The 23,595-nt window shown below is 45.4% G+C and overlaps 2 protein-coding genes across 6 annotated transcripts; both read right to left on the reverse strand.

Moving 5' to 3' along the window:
* Positions 1–5,818: 5,818 nt before the first annotated feature.
* Positions 5,819–14,464, reverse strand: LOC101468665 (uncharacterized). Of its 5 annotated transcripts, none has more exons than XM_076876694.1 (2): positions 14,012–14,464; positions 5,819–7,273 (listed from the first exon to the last, which is right to left on the reverse strand). In XM_076876694.1, the coding sequence occupies exon 2, from the start codon at positions 7,256–7,258 to the stop codon at positions 6,164–6,166; it is 1,095 nt and encodes a 364-aa protein (XP_076732809.1). In that variant the 5' UTR covers positions 7,259–7,273; positions 14,012–14,464; the 3' UTR covers positions 5,819–6,163. The 5 variants fall into 5 exon arrangements, with proteins under 5 accessions (XP_076732809.1, XP_024655363.1, XP_014266906.1 ...); XM_024799595.2 differs by having other exon boundaries at positions 5,819–7,279; positions 14,012–14,463; XM_014411420.4 differs by having other exon boundaries at positions 5,819–7,282; positions 14,012–14,457.
* A 1,359-nt stretch (positions 14,465–15,823) lies between these two features.
* On the reverse strand, positions 15,824–23,565 carry LOC101467271 (E3 ubiquitin/ISG15 ligase TRIM25-like). Its single transcript, XM_076876669.1, has 2 exons — positions 20,398–23,565; positions 15,824–19,407 (listed from the first exon to the last, which is right to left on the reverse strand). The coding sequence occupies exon 2, from the start codon at positions 19,309–19,311 to the stop codon at positions 17,401–17,403; it is 1,911 nt and encodes a 636-aa protein (XP_076732784.1). The 5' UTR covers positions 19,312–19,407; positions 20,398–23,565; the 3' UTR covers positions 15,824–17,400.
* Between the last annotated feature and the right edge of the window lie 30 nt (positions 23,566–23,595).

Consider the following 23,595-nt stretch of genomic DNA (forward strand, 5'->3'; position numbering starts at 1 on the left):
GTCAGTGTGAGGCCGTCTGTCCCACAGCTGAAGCTCGGACCATCAGCAGCAGCACAAAGATCCAACAGAACGGCTGAAACAGGAACGAATGGAGCAACTACGATGGTTTGGTCAGAGTCCAGAGCTCAACCTGAGTGAGACGCTGTCAGGCTCTCAGGTTTGGATTCTGATGAGTGGCTGAGTAACTGGTTTTTATGTTGCTTTGTTTACATATTCCACACTCCGTATTCCAGATGTTGCATCTGTAGATTCCTCGTTTTCATTAAATGATCCTGTTGACAAGATTACAGAGCTCAGCAAAAAAAGGCCTCTATGTCCAGCTGCACTGTTATCTTCAGACAACAATGAAAGTCTTTTTATAAAAGTGAACAAAAAGGCCTCGGCCTCCTGTCTCTGTCTTTCTGTAACATCGATGAGGAGCCCACATTTTCCTCACCACACCACCGATCAGCTGGACAGCTGATTAAGTAGAACATGAGCAGAGAAATAAAAATGGGGAAGAGGTTAAAGTGGATTCAGCAGGAGGGAGAACCCTTGAACCCATCACAGTGCAGCAAACTCAGTTTGATTAGCAGCAGTTTTATGAACAAACACAATGTGACAGATTTAAAAACATGAGGACTTCCATGTGAACGACAACTTCCTCCAGCGAAACTCTGATAAAACATTAATTACTGGTCCCGACCATATGATCTCAGAAATTAGGCAGCATTTCAGCTTCTGTTAAACCAAGCCTTCGAGACCTCGGTGTCGTATTTGACAGCTCGATGTCGCTTGGTCCACAACTGCTTTCATCGTCTAAGGAATATCTCAAAACTCAGGCTAATGGTGTCAAAGGCTGAAGTGCAGATGATTATTAATGCTTTTATTTCTTCCGGTTTGGATTTTTGCAAAGGTCTTTCTACTTGTTTTAGTTCTAACCTTTCAGGCTCCCCAGTGCATATCGGACCTGCTGAAACTGCATTCATCGTCCCGAGCTCTGAGGTCATCAGGTCACAGACTGCTGGTCGCCGCACGCACTCCATTTAAACTCGTGGTGATCGGGCCTTTCAGGCTGTGGAATTCTCTTCTACTGTTTTTACGCTGAAGACATTTTTATATAGACAAGCTTTCAATTAATTTTTATGTTGTATTTGATTGTTTTACATTGTTATTTGTTGTATTTTGATTCCTAGTATTGTGAAGCACTTTATGATTTTTATCTGTGAAAAGCGCTGCATTACAGAAGTGTCGAGCTGCCACTCAGGCAAACAAAAACCAGAGCTACATCATGTTATAATGCAAAAACTTTATTGTTCTAATAATAAACTTTTCTGCCGCGCTTAGCAAACGTAAGCTTATAATACGGTAGGAACATCATGTCAATTCAGACTTTAGAAGCTTCTTCGGTATTTAATCCGGAAAAGGACTGAATTTGATGAATAAAGCGCCAAAATGTCACAGCGTGATAATAAAAGACCCTCGGCTAGCTCCAGAACAAAGCTACTGCTAAAGGCTAATGCTAGCCAAACAGCCGTGTTGGTAAACCAACAACTGCCGTGACTACTCGGCTATTTCACTACCTCTCCCAATAACTGAGGATGTGATGGGCGAGTTTCCACCTCTACCAGTCTCATCCAGCCAGTCTCCGGCGCCAAAGAAAGGCGTTGCGCTCAAAGGAAGATAGCGTGGATGTTGCTGAAACTATCAAAGCTAATAAACGAAAGAATGGATGACCTCGCGTTACAGATTGCCGGAGTCAGAAGAATGGTGGGCTTTGCATGTGAGAAGATAAAAGATGTCAAAGGCAGAGACAAGCTCCAAAGAGGAAGAGCGTATTACACGCCTTATAAAACACTTTATCGACGAGGCTAATACTGAGAATTCCTACAGCACAAAGTGGGAAATTTGAAACAAGTGTTGAGACGGTGTGGGGCAAAAAAAGTCGAGTGCAGCAGCAGAAGAAAATCAGATTGTTCTGTCATATATTGACTCCCACCAGACGAGGTCTCGGAGGAGGACAGATTACGTCTTAGGACCTTTCAATCTAAACTGGATGAGATTTGCGCCAGAAAGCTGAAGGAGCTTTTGTTCGTTCAGGAAAAAGATGGATGGACTTATTACTTTAATTCCCAAACCTAAGAAGGACCTACTTTCTACAGACAACTGGAGACCAACAAGCCTCCTAAATAATGATTGTACAATATTAACTCTATTGCTAGCTAGAAGAATTAAATATATTTTGGATGATATTGTAGATGAGACACAGTCTGGTTTTATGACAAACAGGCACATCTCCAATAATATTAGACTCGTCTTGGATATTCTGGACTACTCAGCATCTGATGACTCATTGATCCTTGTCCTGGACTTCCATAAAGCCTTTGACTCAACTGAGCATGAGTTTATATTTCTCACACTTCAGAAATGTGGTTTTGGTGATATCTTCTGCAGAGCTATCAAAACTCTGTATTCCAATGCTAATAGCTGTGTTAGAATGAAAAACAGCACCACTTCTCGTTTTAGTCTTAATCGAGGTGTAGGCCGATCAGCGCGGATCTTTTTACTTTGCACCCAAATTCTTGCCTCTCATATTTCGAATAGCCCTGTGAAGGGTATAAACATAGCAGTCAGTTGGCAGATGATACCACAACCTTTCTTTAAAATGCCAACCAGGTGCTGACTGCTTTACATTTACAGGATTTCTCAGAAGGGTCTGGATTGATGCTAAACTTCAATCAATAAATGTCAGTTATTACCTGTCAAAGAGTGTAATGTTCAGAGTCTTTGTAATATAACAGTTAAAAATGAAGCAACATATTTAGGTCTGATGAGCAAAGATAAAAAACAAAACAAAAACAACAGAATTTTACTAAATTTTCCCCAAATTATTAAAAAATCTCAAACCAAGTGAAATCAGTGGTTGCAGAGAGATTTAAGTTTAAAGGGGGGGTATTGCTCTGAAAAGCAGAAGGTCTGTCTCGACTGACTTATGCAGCAATTTCTCTGCATGTGGACGGCAAAACTTGTAAGGATGTTGACCGAATGCTCTTCCACTTCCTCTGGAAAAACGGGACACATTACATCAGCACGAGTGTAGTGATGAATGACGATGAACACAGAGGTTTTGGATTCCCTGCTCTAAACAATACATTAAAGATTAACCAGACAAAGCATTTTCCTAAAAATCAGGTCTCCATCTGGAATTGTATTCCTCACTACATTTTCTCTAAGTTTGGGGGTCTAAGTTTTGTCTTAGGTTGTGATTGTAATATAGATAAGCTTCCAGAAAACCTGTCGACGTTTCACAAACAAGTTCTATTAGCTTGGTCCCTTATATATAAACACAACTTTACTCCCCCAACGTGTTTAATCTGGAATAATAGGAACATAGTGCATAAAAATAAATCATTATTTTTTTCTAGGTGGGTTGAGAAACAGATTGTTTTAGTGAATCAGCTGTTTAATCCTAATGTGCAGCTTATGTCTTATCCAGAATTTTTAAACACTTATAAATTTTCAGCCACATCCAAACAATATGTCGTATTATTTGATGCAATACCTCCGCGTATTATAATGCTTTCTACAGGTATTCAACCTTGCATATCATCTGCCTCTCTGAACCCTGTGGGTTCACACACTGGAAGAATCTGTCTGCTAATACGAATATTCCTGCTTTGTTCCAGAGAGCATCTCTTATTGGAATTCCTTTGTCAGTGACATTAACGAGAAAAATTCCTAACAAGTATCTGGGAAAAATTAAAGTGAAATAAGTCTCATTTAAAATACTTCATAAATATTATCCTGCTAATCATTATATGACAAAGGTCAAAGGGGACATAAATATGAACTGTGGATGTTGTGGAAGCCATCCTGAGACTGCGCAGCACCTCTGATCTGTTCACATACAACGTTTTGGACTCCGGGACATTCATCACTGGACATCTCGACAAGGACTTTACTCTGAAACGGGAAAATGTTGGATTTTGTTTATTTCGAAGGCAAAAAAGAAGGTGATATATACTTTACAATAAATTTGTTAGTTATCTTAGCTAAATTTTATTTCCACAAATGCAAATACAGTATCCAAAACCTAATTTAAACTCTACTATAATGATACTCTCTTACATAAGATTGATTCGTGGATCACTTAATAAAAACGATTTTGTGCTATTTAAAATCATTTGAACATATGTAACTTCTTAATTCGTGCACATTCTCTGTATACTGTTTTTTAATAAAGGTTTTGGAAAAAAGAAAGAAGAGAAAAAGTCGGACCCGAGAGGAAACCGGAGCCGAGGCTCCACCTGCGCTCACCTGCCGTGATCTCCAGCAGAGCTGTGATCAGGATCCTCCCTCAGAGGGACACTCACCTGTCCTGTGCAGCTTGATTTGGGGTTTCCAGGTGATATCCAGCAGTCTGCGCTGACGGTCGATCTCTTCCTCGTACTGGACGATCGTTTTTTCAAACTCCAAGAATATTTGTTCAGCAGCAGCAGTTAGTCGCTCGTTGATGAACTCTCTCAGATACTGAACTGAAGGCATCGTTGCTGCCGCAGCTCACACACTCGGCTCACACACTCGGCTCACACCGGAGCAAAGCTAACGGTCCAGCCACCGGATGTCCGTCCTCACAGTTCCGGCAGCTCTTCTTCAACTTCCGGTGCATTACCGCCACCTTCTGGATGAGAACAGCTTTTTTGCTCTTAAAACCCTGAAACTACATCACCTGTGTCGCTTTGTAATATTTCTTTTATTCATAATTGAACTCTATTTTTCTGAAAGTCAGATTTGCCTTTCCCGTCTATATTAACCACATTCTAACATTACTTGCTCAGATGATCCTTTTTAGTGTCATATAAACTGTATGACCAAACCTTAGTGCTGAGATTATATCTTCTGCTCTATGACTTCTTCTGGAGTTTAATCTCTTTTCAGACGACAGAAAAACCCAAATGTTCTATTTAAAAGAAAACCATCAGTATTCATACGCTCTGTGATTTATTCCCACAGGCGTTGATTTAGTTCAGCTTTATCATCGCTCCGTCCTGACAGAGCTGTTTATCGAGCTCCGACTAAAGAATAAAAACAGAATTCAAACACAGGACTTAACGGGTACAAACGATCCTGTTTCAGGGTCACATATTAACAGTTGTAGAAAGCTGTTTGCTGCCAACAGGAAAAAGAAGAAAGGATAAATCTGAGAATCTGTTTTTCCTCCAGAGGCTCGTCACAGAAACACGAGACTTTGGAGAAATGTCTGGACCTCCTACGAGGGATCTTCCAGGAATGGTGGCGTTTTCCGGAGCTCTGATTGGTCAGCAGGCACTTTCATACCTGCTGATCTCAAAGCTGTTTGCAGCGTAGGTTACCATGGTGATATGCCCCAGTAAGAAGAAACCAGGGTTAACGCTGGTGACGTGGATTAGAGCTTTAGTGCACAAAAACAACCATAAATAAACTGAGTCGAGTCATTTTGTTGTTGTGGATCAAACAATGACGAGCTTCCAGCTGCTCGCCGCAGCAGGTCAGTCAATGTTTTATTGACTCGAGGGGGCAGAGTTCAGTCAGTGGATGGAGAGCATCCATGTATGTCTGAATCTGACGGGGTCATTCTAACATGTGAACTTGCTCAATCATTTTCAGTTATGCTCTATTCTGTTTACCCGTCACATAAAACCCCCAGCACATTTAAATTTGTGGCTGTGACGTGTGGAACAGCTCATAGGTCATAATCGTTCAGGGGGAGGGCAGCTTCTCTCAGAGTGCGAGGTGAGGGTGAGACCGCTGTGACTGAAACTTTCTCTTATTTCATAAACAGGGCAAAAGAAAAACATGATCACAATTTAGAAGAAACTTTATTTATACAGGTTACTTTAACAACAACCTACACTTTGTTAGTGTCACCTCTACAGTCTGAAATGATACAAAGTTACCGTAAGTATGACACACGAAGGGTAAAATGAAACTGGGAGGATTGCAGCCACGACAGAATCCAGGTCAGGAACCGTGGAGGAGAACATGACAGGAACAGAGCGCGTCGGTACGGTTACGGTTGGATGGACGAAGCAAAGGAAAACGGCTGCGTGAACGACACGAGCTGACGAGCTCCTTTGCCGTCGGAGCCAAAAGTCGAGGCGGGAGGCAGACGCCAACGCCCCGCTCCGACCTGCAGCTTTCCAGGCTACGACTCCTCACCTGTGTGAGTGTCCAGGTGCTCCAACAAGCTGCGACTAGACGGAAAAGTGGCGCTGCACGCGTCGCAGGGATACAGCTCCTCGCCGGCGTGCGTCTTCATGTGCACGGACAGGATGCTTTTCTGACGGAAACTTTTCCCGCAGCTCTTGCATGAGTACGGCTTCTCGCCCGTGTGCGTTCTCATGTGCACGGACAAGATGTTTTTTTGGCGGAAGCTCTTCCCACAGGCTTTGCAGGGATACGGCTTCTCGCCCGTGTGCGTTCGCTCGTGGATCGTCAGATCGCTTTTTTGAGCGAAACCTTTACCGCACGTTGTGCAGGAATACGGCTTCTCGCCCGTGTGAGTGCGCATGTGCACGGACAGAATCTTTTTCTGGCGGAAACTTTTCCCGCAGGCTTTGCAGGAATACGGCTTCTCGCCCGTGTGCGTTCTCATGTGCACCGACAAAGTGCCGCTGAATCGGAAACTCTTCCCACATTCTTCGCAGGTGTGCGGCTTCTCATCGGTGTGCGTTCTCACATGGACCAATAGGTGACCCCTCTGAATAAAACCTTTCCCGCATATTTCACAAGCGTATGGCTTCTCACCTGTGTGAAGCCGCATGTGGCTCAGCAGGTGACTGCTCTGAGTAAAACCTTTCCCGCACGTTTCACAGGAGTACGGCTTCTCGCCCGTGTGGGTTCTCATGTGACCCAACAGGTGAGCCCTCCGAGTGAAACTCTTCTCACATGTTTGGCAAGTATACGGCTTCTCGCCTGAGTGGATTTTCTGGTGTTCCTTTACGTAAGAGTTTTTCTTAAAGGCTTTTCCACAAACATTACATTTAAAAGGCTTTTTACTCGAGTCGGCGTCGCGCTGACTCTCTGACACCGGACAGCTGCCGGGAGCGCCGTCAGAGTGAAGCTGGTGACCGTTAGCCTCTGGTTCACTGTGGTCACTGTCATCAAAAGCAGTCACCAAGAAGGCGTCGGTCTCATCCTTCAGGACGAGCTGCTCATCCTCCTGGCTGGTGCGCACTTCCTCCTGTTCCTCTTTAATGTGTAGAGGCGTCGGCTCCTCCTGGTCCTCACTGGAGTTCATCTTCAGGTCACACAGCTGCTCCTCCTCACAGACAGAGAGACAAACCACGAAAACATTAGTTCAAACTACAAATGACACAACAGTGTCCTCACACACACACACACACACACACACACACACACACACGTATAGTTGTTGTCTGAAAACGAAGCATCTTTATTTCAGTTTCATTGCCACGGGATAAAACAGATTGGTTTTTAATTCAACACGTCGTCTTTTATACATTTCTGGGATTCCCTCATCCTCAGTCAGGTGATCTACGCTACGCTGCTCTTTGTGGACTTCAGCTCATGTCCTGGTCACAGACCGGTGACCAGCTGACGACCCCTCACTGCCTCACTTCTGTGTGATTGCTCCCAGGGTAGACGAGCGGGGCCCCACATCACCCGAGCCTAAACGCTGGCTCCACCCTTTACACCCACATCCACACCCCCACCCAGTCCAGCAATAGCATCATCAATTCTGAGGACGAGACAATCCCAGTGACACAGAGGAGGACCTGACCCGCAGCACAAGCACAGTACTGGTTTAAAAGCTGCTGTGTCCTCCTGTCACTGCAAAGGGAACGCCCGGACATGCTGTGTGGTTGTCCAACAGCACGGAGGAACGCACTCCCAGAACATCTGGAGATATATCGGCCCCGTTTGTGAAAGATGCGTCTCGAGCCGGACGCTTTGTGTTTGGAAGCTGCACATCAGGAACAAGGACAAACACTTTAAAAGACAACAAATCGTGCGAGACGTGGAAATGTCTGGAACATGTGCTGCTTTTGCGTTTCATAGAAAACGCCAAAAACCGTCTAATCAGAGGCGTTTGAAAGCTTTAATGACATCACTCATTTATGAGCTTGACCGTGCGGCACCTTTGAACACTAAAGAACCACGTGGACAATAAAGCGGCCGTATATACACGAGACAGGAAAGCATGTTCCTACAAAACATGTAACATCCGAAACAGAGACGACGATCACACAGCGTGGCGTATTGTGCCGCACGCCATGAATGATGACCTCCACTTGTGTCCCTAATCTAATTGTTTTGCCTTTAACAGAAACAACAACAGATCCCGACCCTCGCCTGTCTGCTTTGGTGGCACTGATGTCACATCCTGTCAGTATCTGGGAGTCGAGCTGGATGAGAAGCTGGAGAGGTCTGCCGGCCGGACGCCGCCTACAGAAAGAGTCTGAGCCGGCTCAGATCCTTCAGTGTGTGCAGCTCTGAAGCTCCCAGCCTGGAGGAGGTGATCAGTGACTCCCAGTTTCAGCAACAGGTTCCTTCAGCCTGGCTGTGTGAGGGAACAGGAGCTCGTTCCTTCTGCTGCTGTCATTCATCCACTGGTGTCAGATCCACACATGTGGAACGGGATTAGTCACACCTCATAGTTATCTATCAATATCTCTGCTTCTACGCTCGTTTTATACGAGCGCTTGTTGTTGGTTATATATTTGTTGCTATGACGACTTAATAAAGTCTCTCTGACTCTGACAGGGTTTCTGGAGTCATGCTCCACCTGGTGGCAGACGGCTGCATGACATGTAGGAGGAATGAAAACAAACAATGGGGGTTTCCTGTTCCGCCCTCTCTCATGACGGCCGCATAGACACACCTCCTCCGATCAAAAACAGAAACATGTCCTGCAAACTGAGATTTAAAACCTGTTTGATGTTAAAAACGCTGAAAGCAGGAAAAATGGAAACGAGAGGAAAAGAAAGAAGAACGTGACGCAGTAAGTGGATGAGGACTGGTGGGCCTGCTATGTGCTGGCAATGCTGAAGACAACATGAGGCAGACATCCCTCCAACCTGCCGGGCAAATACGGAGATTATCTTACAAGAAATTCAAGAATTTCAAAAGGAGAGCAAAACACACAGCTCGAAGATATAAAAGGTAATTTTACCTTAGATGTCTTAGACCAAGAGGAGAATCGGAGAGGTGGAAAACCGGACTGAAGCAGGCGAAAGCAGAGCTCAAATACTGGAGCAGGTGATGAAACATGTGCTCAAAGCTCCAGCCCGACACGATGGAGAACTTATGGGCCAGGAGGAGCCAGGAGAGACAATATTAGGATGTATAATGTCACAGAAAATGAAGAGGGGAGGTTTTGTGGAGAAACTCAGAGAAAACCTGGACAGTCCACCCGACACTGAGCTGCACACAGAGCGCTCACCTCCAAGCCTGCCTCCACTGAAAGACTCAGATCGATGGTGATCACATTTCACACTACGAAACAAAATTCTGCTTAAAGCACGTCTGTGAAGGTTCTCAGTCACGGATTAAGAAAGACATGAAGGCAACAAATTGGAGGATTTATTTCGATCATGATTATCTGACAGCGGTGCTGAATAAACAAAGAATACAACGAAGTGAAGCTGAAGAAAATCAGCTTCAATCTACCACTCAGCTGATGAGGCTACAAAAGACCCTGAAGGACCGAGGATCCCCGGTCAAAGACCCCCCAGTGGATCCTGTGGAGCAGCTGATCCAGCAAGCATGGAGCATCCCGGGAGAGAACACACCCCAGGGCAGCAGCAGAGACAAGCTCCAGGTCTGCTGAAGGAAATCTCCTCATAAGAACCAAAATAATAGTAAAAGGCAGTTACAGGCAAAAGGTGTGTACATCCCACCCTGCAGTACTTTCTCTTTTTACAAGCAGAAGTTGGTGATTAGCCAGTCTAAAGGTGCGTGGAGGTGATCTGAACATACACTTAAACCCCAAACAAACAGCTCCAACAAAACAACCGGTACAAAAGTGAAAGAGCTGATGGAGGACATGGGTTTGATTGGTGCTCCCTATTCCACACTCATCATATATCAGAATAGACCAACGCAGGGACAGATCAAGAGCTATCGAGTCGGACGTGGGAACAGTAGACCTGAGCGAATGCGCCCTGATAAATATTGTAGTCGACTAAAGAGAAACAACATGGAGACTTAGGCCCAGCCTACTTAACGATGCTAATCTTAGGAAAGAATGAAATTCAAAAGTACATGAAAGAAAATGATAATGGAGAGGTGTCCTCACAGATAAAATGACTGCAGCAGCCTCAAGGAAAAAGAAAGTTCAGCAGGAAAAACGTCACGATTCCCAAAAAGAGCTGGAAAACAGCCGTGCACTGAACCAGAATCTGAATACACTGAAACAAGAAATCAAAAGAACTTCACATACACTCGGGAGACTGAACAGAAGATGCTACTTTGTAGACAAAGACATAAATTATTGGCACAGAAACATCAATATACAAAAAGGAGATCAAGCTGGCTTTCAACATAAACCCAGGATGATACAAGACAACGGCACACAGAGCGGGCTGTGATCCTTGAAGAGGCTTTTGGCTCTGTTAGTTGGCAGTGCTGATACAGAGTACTGCAGAAGGCTGTGCCTCGTCTCCTCTTTGCTGCAACAGAAAAAAATCACAGGTGTTGCAATAAATGTCAATGATGTACGTTTATACTTCAAAACACCCGAGGAGTCCCTGCCTGAGGTAAAGAACTGCCTCAAAAACATTGGTCCAATGACAGGATGTAAACTGAGGTCCTATAATTACAGCCCATGTGAAAAACCCAAACAAGCAGACCCACTGAAATGGAAACAAAATTACAACCATTTATATTAAAGAGACAGGATCACACCTCCGAGCATAAGCTCCACAATAGAAACCATCAAAAGATTTCTGTATGTTTCAGTGCCTCCCACTCAGGATTAATCACAAAGATTTTACTGAACAGGATAAAACGATCTCTAGATTTATATGACAAAACATTAAAAGAGAACAGTGGCTGGGCCCACCGCGTTCAAAAAAATATTGTACTTGAGCAATGATGCACTGGTGGGATCCATCACATGGAACAACAATAACCAATACGCATGTACAGGCAGTGCTGGCAGACAACTCTACAGGGTAAAATGGTGATAAAAGAAAATAAGCTGGAGAAGGATACAAAATATCGAAATGTGTGCATATGATTCAGAATCTACACCAAATCAGATAGATGCTAGGTTTAAAAACTGGATAGAAAAAGGACTCCATATGTGGCGTTGTGAGGGAAGACGAAGTTTCCAAACTTTAAAGCAAACATTTCATTTAGAAAATCGAGACCACTACAGACATCTCCAGCTAAGAAACTTTATACTCGAAACATTAAAGGCCAAAAACCAGCGAGGCCGTTCATCCAACTCTTTCTAAATGCTGAAAGGTCAGAAACTAAGAAATATACAAAAGTCTTCATGATTTCAACAATCACTCAACAACAACTGTGGCCGAGGCAGCACACCACTACCATGCGTGTTGGGACTGTAAGCATATTAATAACTACTGCAGAGACGTTCAGGAAGTGATACAAAACATCTGTAGCACATATTTACTCTTTGATTTCAAATCCATGTTTGTAGGACACTAGGGCTGACACGATTAATCGACTAGTCACGATTACGATCAAAATCGTCCACGACTGATTTAATAGTCGACGCGTCGTTTGAAGCTTTGTAAGATCTTGAAAGCCGCAGGAATAAGTAGCAGGATTTAAGAGTGTAATAACGGACTGAAACAGAAGATGGCAGCACTGCATGTACAAGGATGCCAGCTGCCATTAAACCCCGAAGAAGAAGAAGAAGCAGCTGTGTCCCAGAATTCATAGCGCGGCCCAGCTCAGTTTCCAACAATGGCGGCAGCTAGTTAGTTTTAATATTACTCTTATTAATCTTTCTGGGTCACAAAATAAACGTTTAACATATTTTCAGGCGAGAATGTAGCTGTGTAAACCTCAAATATCTGCTCAGTTTATCAAGACACCGCATATTTTCAAAAGCGCTCCGACGTTTTCAGAGACGTCTGTTACCCACTAGCTCGATAGCTAGCCGGGGGCTAGGTCACTAGCGCCGTGAGAACACCGGACTCCCGGCAAATCGTTTTCAAACCCACCGCCGTCTTTCGCTACTCAGGTTAAACATGATATATGAGTCACTTAGATAACTTAAAATGTTATTGTTTGGCTTTTTTAGTATTTTATTTGTTCCTGAGTAAATCAGTTTGTCTGAGATTAAAGTTATAGTTTTTACACAGCTGAATAAACATCAAGCAGACAGCTGATTATCAGAAGTGTGAGATGCTCCAGAATTTACTCCGGTGTCCTGTTATATTTTAGATAGCAAGGAGTTTATTAAACTTCACCGAAACAATCTGCAAATTTCATTCAAATTCAATAAACTATCATCTTGTCTTTATTTTTAGTTAGCACCTTAAACACTTCAAGCTGTAAGCTAATGATAGTTATATAAGAGCAGATGCTGCTGGTGCAGTAAGCTGTACGTTGGATCATCTGATTAGTCGACTATCACAATAACCGTTTGTGGCGGCCCTAGAGGACACACGCCCTCAGACACACAGGGTGTAGATAAATACTTGGTGTGTTGCTGACCAAAAGATGGCCAACACAGGATCCACCAACATTACCCAGCTGGACTCATGTAACGTTACAGATTTATAAGATGGAAAAGATTACTTGACTTTAGAGTATGAGACACGGCTTCGCTGGATATTGCTGATTGTCATCATTGAAGGAATAAATGTTTAAATGTTTTTACTCTGTATAGTAACACGTACTAATGTCACCATGCATGTACGTAGTTACAAACTACATTTATCTGCACGTGTTGTTTTTTTCTGTCCTCACACCTGTGTGAAGGAAAAGTACCTGAAGTGAGTGCACACACCTAGACTACCATGCTCCTCTGTACTTATGAGTCTTAAAACTAAGGAAGCCGTTAAACGAGGTGCATTTCATTTCATGCATAACTTCAATAAACACTTAAAAAAGCAGATAAAAACAATAGGATTAAATAACTGTTACGTATGGTGACAATAGCAACAACGTGTAATAATAAGCAGCAATCAGCCGACAGCCGCGCAGCTCCAACAGCAGCACACCTGATGAACATCACGCAGCACCCACGCAGGTCGTGTTTCTGTCTGAGAGGAGGACGTTTGTGCCATCAGGGAGAACTCTGCTGATAATCTGCTGCGGGGTCCTGAGGACTGAGCCTCAGGTGGAGGCAGGGATTTATCTAGAGCTGCGTGCGAGGCACAGCTGACTGCACGTGAACACGGTTTGCTGTCAGAGCGAGCTCATGGCGTGGTGGTGCTGTACGGTTACACGGCGTTCATAACTCTGGGTTTTTCTTTCCCCAGCATGTGACAGCCTGACAGGCCCACAGTTAAGGATCCAGACACTCATCTGCGCCTGGTTGGAGCTGACCCCACGCCTATAAAACAGGTGGAGGTGGTGTGAGGCGGACTGAGCAGGTGTGCTCAGGTAAGTCGGTAGAGAGCTATTTTAAATCCCTGCTGCCTGAGAGCCCACGGGGCGTGTCCTCGCCCACGGGGCGTGTCCTCGCCCACGCTTTAATGAAGCCCGGGTTTATTTTCACAAACAGAGACAACATGGTGGTGACGTAGTTTGTCCTGTGCACTCATTGGCCGCCCGCGGCTCGCGCTCCAGGTCAGGGAAAGGAGACGGGCTCATCAAACAGACCGACGTCAGGGGCCACGTCCGGAGTTGATCGCGACAGTTTACCACGTGTGTACGCTGCAAATCGATCAGCTGATATTTGATCACGTGGCTGAGCTGTTGGCGACCTTCCAGAGAGCCCAGACCGCGCAGGACGCACGAGACCTTTTGTTCGGTGCGCGCGCGTCTGTGCGCAGACTTAACGTCCCGCAGAGCTGTGATCAGGATCCTCCCTCAGAGGGACACTCACCTGTCCTGTGCAGCTTGATTTGGGGTTTCCAGGTGATATCCAGCAGTCTGCGCTGACGGTCGATCTCTTCCTCGTACTGGACGATCGTTTTTTCAAACTCCAAGAATATTTGTTCAGCAGCAGCAGTTAGTCGCTCGTTGATGAACTCTCTCAGATACTGAACTGAAGGCATCGTTGCTGCCGCAGCTCACACACTCAGCTCACACAACAACACAAAGCCTCCAAAAGTTCACGCTGGAACAACCATACTGCCGCCTTTTCATTGTTTACTTCCACCGGATGTCCCGCTCTGAAGTTCCGGCAGGAGGAGGATGTTCAAATACTTTGTTCCGCTTGGAATAAACGTCCTTCTTTCTTCCTAAAACCTATTTAAATGTACCAAACTGAGCCATAAATACATAAACAGCGTGTTACAAATAATAAAGGAGAGAAAATGGAAAGAAAAGGCCTCGTTCAGGTTTTTATCCATAATGAATCATATCCATTCTACTACTGATCATTCATATACTCAACACCAAAGAGTCTGACGTGAATGAATACTAACACACGGCTTTATTTTATTGTTTGATGTGGGTCTAAAATAAATGAGGAATTAAGTGTGTTTGTGGCGTGCTCAGTCTTCATTAGCGGAAATCATTTGTAAAAAGTTCAAAACATAACGTCTAGATTTGAAAATGCAAACGCACACCTCTTTGTGCCAAATATAATGAGATGTGATGATGATTAAAGTATGTCCTGTTATGGAAATGTGAAATAAATCCACACAGACACAAACAGGTTTGAGTTAGCTTCACTCAGGGCACAAAGAGCAGCACAGAGCGTGGCAACAAGCTGACAGTCGTGTGTAGAGATGGGCCCAGCACAGCGTCACAGTGCACTCACAATATCTTCTACTGAAGGAGGCAGAGCGCGATGCTGTGGGGCCGTCGTTCAGCAGCTCAGGCTGACACAGAGAAGAGCAGCATCTTCACATATGCAACACATTCTAAGAGTTTTTATGTGTTTTGACTCGGGCACTCCTGAGGCTCTTCTATGACTGCGGGGGCATCGGCCATCTCCTGCGCTCGGGTCTGGGGACAGGACCAGACCGAAGACCGGTGAGGAGGGCAGGCCCTGTGCTGATGCAGTGGTGGAGGCGGTGAGTGAGGAGAATGGCTTCTCAGCTCTGATGGACCACACTTCCTGCCTCACATGCGATGTAGTGACATCAGCGGGCAGCTCCTTGCTGCGTCCATAGTCCACTCTGTACCACACTGTGAAATAACACTGCACCTCCTGTAAACGATGTAAGGCACGTGATCTGCTGTCTGCCTTTAAAACTCTGCGCACGCAGGTCCTCAGTCATGGAGTTGTGGTAGTCCTGTGGTCTGCTTAGCTTCTCTACAATCACAGCTTCTGTTAACATTCGGCCTGCAGCTGACCTACGACCTCCCTGTGCATAAATGTTACCTTGTTTATATAAGTCTGCTTCAGCTGTGTGCAAATAAAACTCATGATCTATAGATGAGTTATATAAGTACTTTGTAACCAATAATTACTGCAAACACTGCTGTGAATTCTCAGAAACACGCGATCATATGAATATACGCCCACAAAGGATTTGTGGTCTGTCTGCAGTTTAAGGAGACGCTGCTCTGATCCAACATCTTCAGCATGGAGGTATAAAAGTATCACGAGTGGAATAATGTAACAAACAGACCAACACGTGACTCGAAGGCTTTACCAGGGTTTGTGTGCCCAGTGTCCCCTAGAGGGCGCTAAAACACAAGCATAAATCTCCACAAACATGAAATAAGTAGCGCCACCAAACAATAAGATACAGACGCTTTAATAAACCAGTGAGGTGCTCAAACAATATCAGACTACCTGCCATAAAAAGGAGAAACTCGGATCCTGTAAGATTCTGTCAAAGCGTGTTGTAATTCTCTTAAATCAAGGAAACACGTGACTTCATGTTTTTACACCGATAGTTGCGCCAGCAGCTCAGTCACATCACTTAACCGCTAAAACCTTTTTTCCAGGAATGCAAGTAAATAACTTTAATGTGTCACTTTAATCAAATAATAATCGGATTTACTTTTTTCAGCTTTTTTGTAAAACTGTGAATTTTACGCTCATGTGTAACAACAATAAAACATCAAAGTGCACAGTGGCAGACGGAGCATGACAGGAATGCTGTGTCATAAACACGGACTGGATGCTGGTCTAGTACATTTGTGGAGCCAGTAGCGGTTCTTGATACGGGCGACACGGGCGGCAGCCCGGGGCGGGATCACGGGCGTCGGCAAAAAAAATGCTGCCCATGCTCATGCTGCCCGACATCAGCCAGCGCATAGTGGGAATGTCACAGGCACCGATCGGTTTTCTATCGCCCATTTGCTGGGAGTAAGGGCGCCCCCCGTTTGCGAGGTACGCCTGCTGCGTAGGGAGGAGAGGGCGGGGCGGCGGGGGAGTCTCTGGCTGGAGCAGCATCTAATAACCAACTCGCAAAATAAAACAAAACAACAAACACGAAAACACCAGACATCATGATACAGACTTATAATCTGCACCGATGTTTTTTCTATAGGGAAAAGTGAGCGCGAGAGCCCTCGGTGCGCCTGCGCGCTGCTGAAGTCAAAGTAAACTTTATTGTCATCTCCGCTACAGACAGTCCAGCATATAGAGACGAGACGACGAGGCTGCAGTTACAACAGTGCAAGTAAACAAACAATATATATAAGAAAATAAATATACACTTTAGGACTCGGGGTAAAGGATCAATAACAATTTAAAATTTACAGTTTGATGATTTAAAGTCTCCACACAACCCGTCGAAAGGGGAGGGGCCTGCTGCTTCCAAATAGAGCGTATTTCATTCATAATGATGTAAATCCAAGCTCATTATGGATTCATGATCTGAATCCTGGGTTGTGACAAAGTGAATCTGTGAACTAAGGTGTAGGTGTGTTAGGTTATGTTGTGGTGATCCTCGAGTTGAGGGATGGGTGTTCAAAATTAAAACCAAGATGGACAAGAAAAGTTCAAAATCATCAGGTGCTCAGTTTAGAAAAAGGAGAAAAGAAGTTGGTTTTAATCACTGAAAGAAAAATAATTAACAAATCAAAATAAAACAAAAGCATTTTGATCAGCCCTATTTCTACTCGATTAACAATAGATAACCATTAGGTGTCACATAAGATAAAGTATCCTTAGTTTTCAGAATTATTAGAGCTCTTTTTTCCTTTTAATTTACTTTGTCCAAACGATTTCTAAATGGCTTGACAGTACGTACAGAAACAGTTCCCGGAGTGGCTTGAAACTTGGAAAAATGGCTTCTTTGGAATGTTAGCTGACTTCTGAAGTGACGGACAGAGACAGAAGAAATGAAGTTCAAGCAGAAAGAAATCCTACAGCAGCTGAACCAACTTGGCAGATCCCGAACAAACCCAGAGTCCGACGTGGAGGGGCTCTGTGAAGGTGGTCTCTACCTTTGCAAGGAGAGTCATGGAGCCGGAGACGCTGTGGAAGGACAGGATACCTGCGCTCTGATCCACGTACACCCCGATCTTGCTGGACTGAGGAACCTGTAGGGACATGGTGGTGCTGTCATGTCTGAACTCGTTACTGTGACACCACAACGCCCACGACTTGTCGTTGAATCCGAATCCACTCTCACTTCCTGTTCTGCTGATGCTCTTGTAGGCGACCGCTATAGCAACAAACTTGCTCCACTTCACCTCCCAGTAACACCGTCCACTCAGAGCTTCTTTGCCGAGGACCTGAAGGCTGTCGAACCTCTCTGGGTGATCAGGGTACGACTGCTCCTTCTTCATGTACGTGACCTTCCTGTTCCCCTCAGACAGTGACAGCCATTTGCTCACTGTATTTGGATCCAGCGTGATTGGACACATATACTGTAAGAATTCGTTTCTGGTCTTGGGCTCTGTCGGCGGTGCAAAAGGTAGCGGCGGCGTCACCAAAGCTGGGTGTAGTGGGGCCAAAGCCGTGGGCTCTGCTGGAGGCACCACATGTTTCAATGAATTTTTGCGTGCTGCTGTTGCCAGAAAAGCTGTTAGATGTGGTGCTGGTGGAAAACGGGGTTGTTTCAAGAAACTCTTGGGCTCTGCTGGTGGAACCACACGTGGTTGTTGGAAGGCTGCTGATTTGACTTCTTCTTCTTTTGTTATGAAGGATGTTGGTGCTGGGACTATATGCGGTTGCTTCCCTGAACCCTCGAGCTCTGCTGGTCTCAGCGGCGCCTCTCCTTGGGTCCAGCCCTGACTCAGAAGGTCTTGGAGTTTGTCTTTGAGCTGCGATACCGCCGCCGTCACCTCCTCAAAGCTCAGAGGAGGGACGTTGACGCCGGTGTGTGTAGATTTGCCGAGTGCTGACAGCGAGTAGAAAGTGAGTAGAAAGCGGTGGTGGTCCTCGGTGTATGAAAGCTGCTTCAGCTCCGAGTCTTTCTTCTTTAACTTGGCGATCTCGTTCTGCAGCTTCTCCTCGAGCTCTTTGACCCGACGCGTTTCTGTTTCCTGCTGGATTCTGATCTGCTGCTGCACTTCGGAGCTTCGTCTCGCGATGAGTTGGGCCAGCTGGCTGAACACCATCTGGCTATTCCTTGCTGCTTCATCGGCAGAAATGTTGATGACCCCCACCTGCTTCTGAAGCACTGTCAGATCTTGCTCCAAGTCTTGGATTCTCTGCTGGATGTTCTGCCGACATGGATCGAGCTCATTCTGCCTCTCGGCCCGCTCTGCTGCCAGTGACACGACGTCGTGGCCTTTGTGTTCGCTGATAGAGCAGAGGTAGCAGATACACTGCTTGTCACTGCGGCAGAAAACTTCCTTCACTTTGTTGTGGAGAGAGCAGATTTTTTCTTGGAGGTTTGCTGAGGCTTCAACCAGTTTGTGGCTCTGAAAGGCCTGAGAATCGTAGTGAGGCTGGAGATGATCGTCGCAGTAGGAGGCCAGACACTGTAGACAGGACTTGGTGGCTCTCTGCTTCCTCCCAGTGCAGAAATCACAGGGCACATCTCCAGGTCCAGCATAGTTGTGATGAACAGGAGGAGCAGCTTGGAGTTCAGTTTTCTTCAGCTCCTCCACCATCTCTGCTAACATGGTGTTTTTGCCCAGCACTGGCCTCGGTATGAAGGTTTTCCTGCACTGGGGACAAGAGTGAACCCCCCTTTGATCCTCTCCATCCCAATGGTTGTTAATGCAGATCATGCAGTAGCTGTGCCCGCAGGGAAGAGTCACCGGATCCTTCAGCAGATCCAGACAGATCGAGCAGCACAACTTTTCTCTGTCCAGTTGAGGCATTTTAATTCTGAGAGACAGCCAAGAGTTTCTCTTCTTCTTAGCAGATTAAAGGCGAGTTCTGATCCGAACCCAAACTTGCGCCAGTCCGTCGCACGTCTGCAAGACACGACAGCAGCAGGAAATATGCGGACAGAAACCAGCTGCTGTGTTTAAGAGCAGGCAGCAGAAAGAAGCTATCAGGTTTAACTTCATTCCAGTCCAAATATGATGCCAACATGCATCACAAGACCACCCCCCTCCTCTTCCAGACCCAGTGAGCGCAGCTACCTGCATCACCAGGAGAGGACCGAGGTCATCACAGGTGATCGGGCCCTTCAGGAGCCCGCAGTGTGCTCATCTTTGTGAATACACTCAGCACTCATGCCTCCTATAACACACTGAGATCAACCTGCCTATCACAACTTGGAGCTTTACTCATATTTGCACATTTGTGCGTGTGCAGTGCAGAGCTGCTGTTAGAAGAACAGAAATCTGATCACTGTAGAGGAGCTGAAAATGAAGCATTCAGTCGATAATAATAATAATAATAATAATAATAATAATAATGATAATAATAATGATAATAATAAATGATCAGCGTGTAACGCACGAGCCTGGAACAGCTGTGCTGAGAAATCTGACACACAGAACAAGACGTGATTTCTACTTTAATAATGAGTGAATGTGTGCGGCCTGGCTCCGCACCGCTTCCTTCTCCTCAACTTGCCATGACAAGAATTTCATGACACTTGCTGAAAAATGCGAATGCTCGGCTGGGAAACCAGCAGGTCTGCAAACAGATCCAACAGTTTCTTTTAACTCTCCTGAATCTGATTTGCAGATAACAACACACACATCCAACACACAATGGTCGCCTCTCGTCTCTCTTATGTACAGTATTGCTACTATTGCACAACTGACATACAATTCTATTCAATTCTATTGTTTTTCTTAATTTTTGCTGCTCTTATCTTTGTATTGTCCACTTTGTTTCATGTTCAAGCAAATTTCCCTGATACAGGTTTGTCTTATCTTATGTCAGGTGTTTACATGCTTACAGTGTAGGAACAGGTTGATGAAAGGGGAAGATAAACCTCCTGTACTCACGAGTATGTGTTTAGTGCAGAGGACAGTATCGTCAGGTGTGCAGGCTGGATCACAGAGCACCCAACCTCTCCTCGCCTCCTCGTAACTCACGAGAACTGTAAATGTGAAATTACAGAACATGCACATGTTGTGTGCCGAGTCACGGAGAGCAGTCTTTGTTTTATTTGAGGATTACCTTCAGACAGGCAGAAGAAAAAGTGCAGTTTGGTGCACACAGAAAGCTGAGAAGCTGCAGAGGAGGAGGAGTTTATCAGGTTCATCTTCATTCCATGAAGTCACGGAGCGAGAAACTGCGACTGACAGCCTGATCTGGGAGTACAAACTCCTCTAAACAGAAAACCAGAAGACCAACGGAGGAAAGCTTTGACATCATTCAGACTCTTTGCTGTGCTTTCCTTGTTTTCCTTCATTGACACGTGCACAGAGGCTGACCGGAGACCAGCCACAGCAAACCCACCTGAATGTACAGAATTCAGGAAGCACAGAACGGTCACAGGCCTCTGGCCTCATACGGGTCGAGCACTCCATGTTGACCTTTAACGGCAGATTCATGTTGGGGAGTTCAGGTTTGATGATACTTTCTTGTAACTTTAATCCAAACAGTGAACTCACGTAGGAGAGCGACCCCCGGAGTCGTCGTTCGCAGAGCGCCTGCAGCCTCGAGTCAGCACGGTGGCACTTATGCTTAACTGATCTGCAGCCTCCTCTGCCAGCGCGATGCAAACTGATGGAAATGCTCAATAAACACATGTGCTGGCTTGAAGGCAGAGTCAGTGAATAAATCCTGAGCTGCAGCTTCGTCCTCGGCCTCCTGCTAGGACTCATTTCTGAGCGTTCACCATGGCAACTGGCTCATACAGAGCAGAGCATCTATTTTAACCCGGCGGAGCCAAGAAATGGCCGACTTCAGCGTTTCTGTCATAGATGAAGCTGCTTCTTTGATCTGGATCTTGAAATCCAGCTCTCAGCTGTGGCTAGCGGCTCTGCGCCTGTGAACCGTGGGTCAGAGGTCACGAGGCTGGACAGACGGGGGTGTCTGTGGCTCCGTCTGCTGTGGCGAGACACAGGAGCAGCTGAGAGGAACTTTGAAACAGACAGCACTGTTCATCTGTGTGTGATTCGGGGCGATTTAGATTCTGTTGTGCATTTAAAAAGCTGCCTGACAACATTCAGTGACTGTGTTCGTCGTGCGAACAGATCCGGACGCATTCAGCAGCCCACTATGACCCACAGCTAGTCCTAAAGTCATCTCAACCTAAGCTTCACTTCATCTCCAACAAGATGAGTGTGACCAAACCAAATCACTGCGATTACAGCAACATAAATGTTAATCACATGTACAGCTGCTTCCTGGAGCAGAAGCAGGGATCGTGCACGCGGATCCTTCACTGCTTACTCTTGCTCAAATATGTGGTCTGTCTGAGCGGACACGAGGGGATCAGGTTTAACATCATTCCAGGACGAGCAGGACAGTTTAACAAAACAGCAAACATCATCGCTGGAAATGTTCTGTCAAAACAACAAAAGCAGGCCAGCACGTTCCCATCAAGGCCGAGGCCGCGGACGCCGCTCTGACCTGCTGTCAGCTTTGGTCTCAGGGCTGCAGAGAGCCAGCTTTCTTTGGGTTAGCTGCTTTAACCAAACCCCAAAGCCTGTTAACATAATACAAGTCTTTGTTGTCATTGCACAGTCACACCAAGCACAACAATGCAACAACATCAAACTGTCCCATGTCGGCACTACGCACAACTAAACACAACACTGTAACTTGAAGTGCCAGAAAGGTAAGCACAAAAAAGGATGACTTGATAAACAAATAAAAGAATGAGTGCATGTTTATTATTATTGTTATTGCCCCCAAAAAGTCCAGGGGGGTAGCCAATCAGGTCAGCTGTGAGCATTGATCAGGGCTGTTGTAAAAGCTGTCGTGGAGTCTGTTCGTTCACAGATAATCAGTTTTACATAAGAAGAACCACAATTATTGTTCTGTTAGCCTAACCCAGAGCTTCAGAGCCATTGGGGGGGGGAGAACCCTTGGAGGACACTGCTAGCATAATGGACAGGTTTGTGATGAGGCGCCCACGCAAACGCAAAGCAGGAGATGAAGCATCGCTGAATATGTTTCTAAACCAACTTCATTCAAAGACTAGAAAATATGGTGAAGCAAATCTTCCCTTTGGCTTCACCTGCACAGGTGCGGAGGTAGGTCTCCCTGCAGGATTAGTTTCCCTGCGTCGGGAGCAGCGCTGGGCTTTTCAAATCACAGACAGGATCCCACATTCTTGATCTTTAGTTCACAAACACTTGTTGTAATGACTAACTACTCCTGACATGTTGGAGATGTTTGCTCTTTATACAGTAAAGTTGCAGCAGGATACAAATAACATCAGGCTGATCCTGCCACGATTTGTTCCTCCTGTCACAGACAAACAGGATCCCACAGCTGTTTATGTTTTTGAACACATTTTGCATGTTTTGAAAAATGTATTGAGATCAGTGTTGAATATTATTACACAGGAAAAAACAACTACATGTAAAATAATGACACCGTGACGCCTCTGCCTTTGTAAATGGAGGGACAGTAACTGCTGTAAAACCTGCAGACAGTCAGATTAACAGTATTTCGTCTCTATCATCCTGCTATTCATCTCATGTAAACAATAACGTGGCCACAGCGTGACGTGGAAAAGGCACATACCTTTGACGCTGCGTGACGAACTCTGTATTCCTCGTCCACACGGAAACGCAAAAAAGGAGTTTTAAAAATCTGTTTTCTGTGATTCGAAACGTCGTTTACGTGGACGAAACAGCTGCGTGTTCAAAAATACCCGTGTAGGTGCGGACGCAGCGTAAAAGAGTTTATTTTATTACTGCCTGCAGATTACTTGTGTTTGCTTAATTGTTTACTAAATGTTGGAGGTGAGAAATAAACCACAATGGAGCAAAACATGGGCGTGTGGTTGGAGGGTGTGTTTGTGCCTGTGCACGCGGGGGGGCGGGGGCGAACATTTTTGTTGTAAAACAAAGGGGGGCCAGTAAAAACAGTTTGGGAACCACTGCGTCATTAGTGTTCGATGGTGTGCGTCTCCTGGCACTGGGCGTAACTGCTAAATGAATTTCCTGAGTGGAGCTGTAATCATCACCCTGATTAAATCTGTCTGCTCCGTTTAGACCTTCATGGCCAAAGAAAGACGCGAG

This window comes from Maylandia zebra, linkage group LG18 (genome assembly GCF_041146795.1).
Source record: "Maylandia zebra isolate NMK-2024a linkage group LG18, Mzebra_GT3a, whole genome shotgun sequence".
NCBI classification, from domain to species: Eukaryota; Metazoa; Chordata; class Actinopteri; order Cichliformes; family Cichlidae; genus Maylandia; species Maylandia zebra.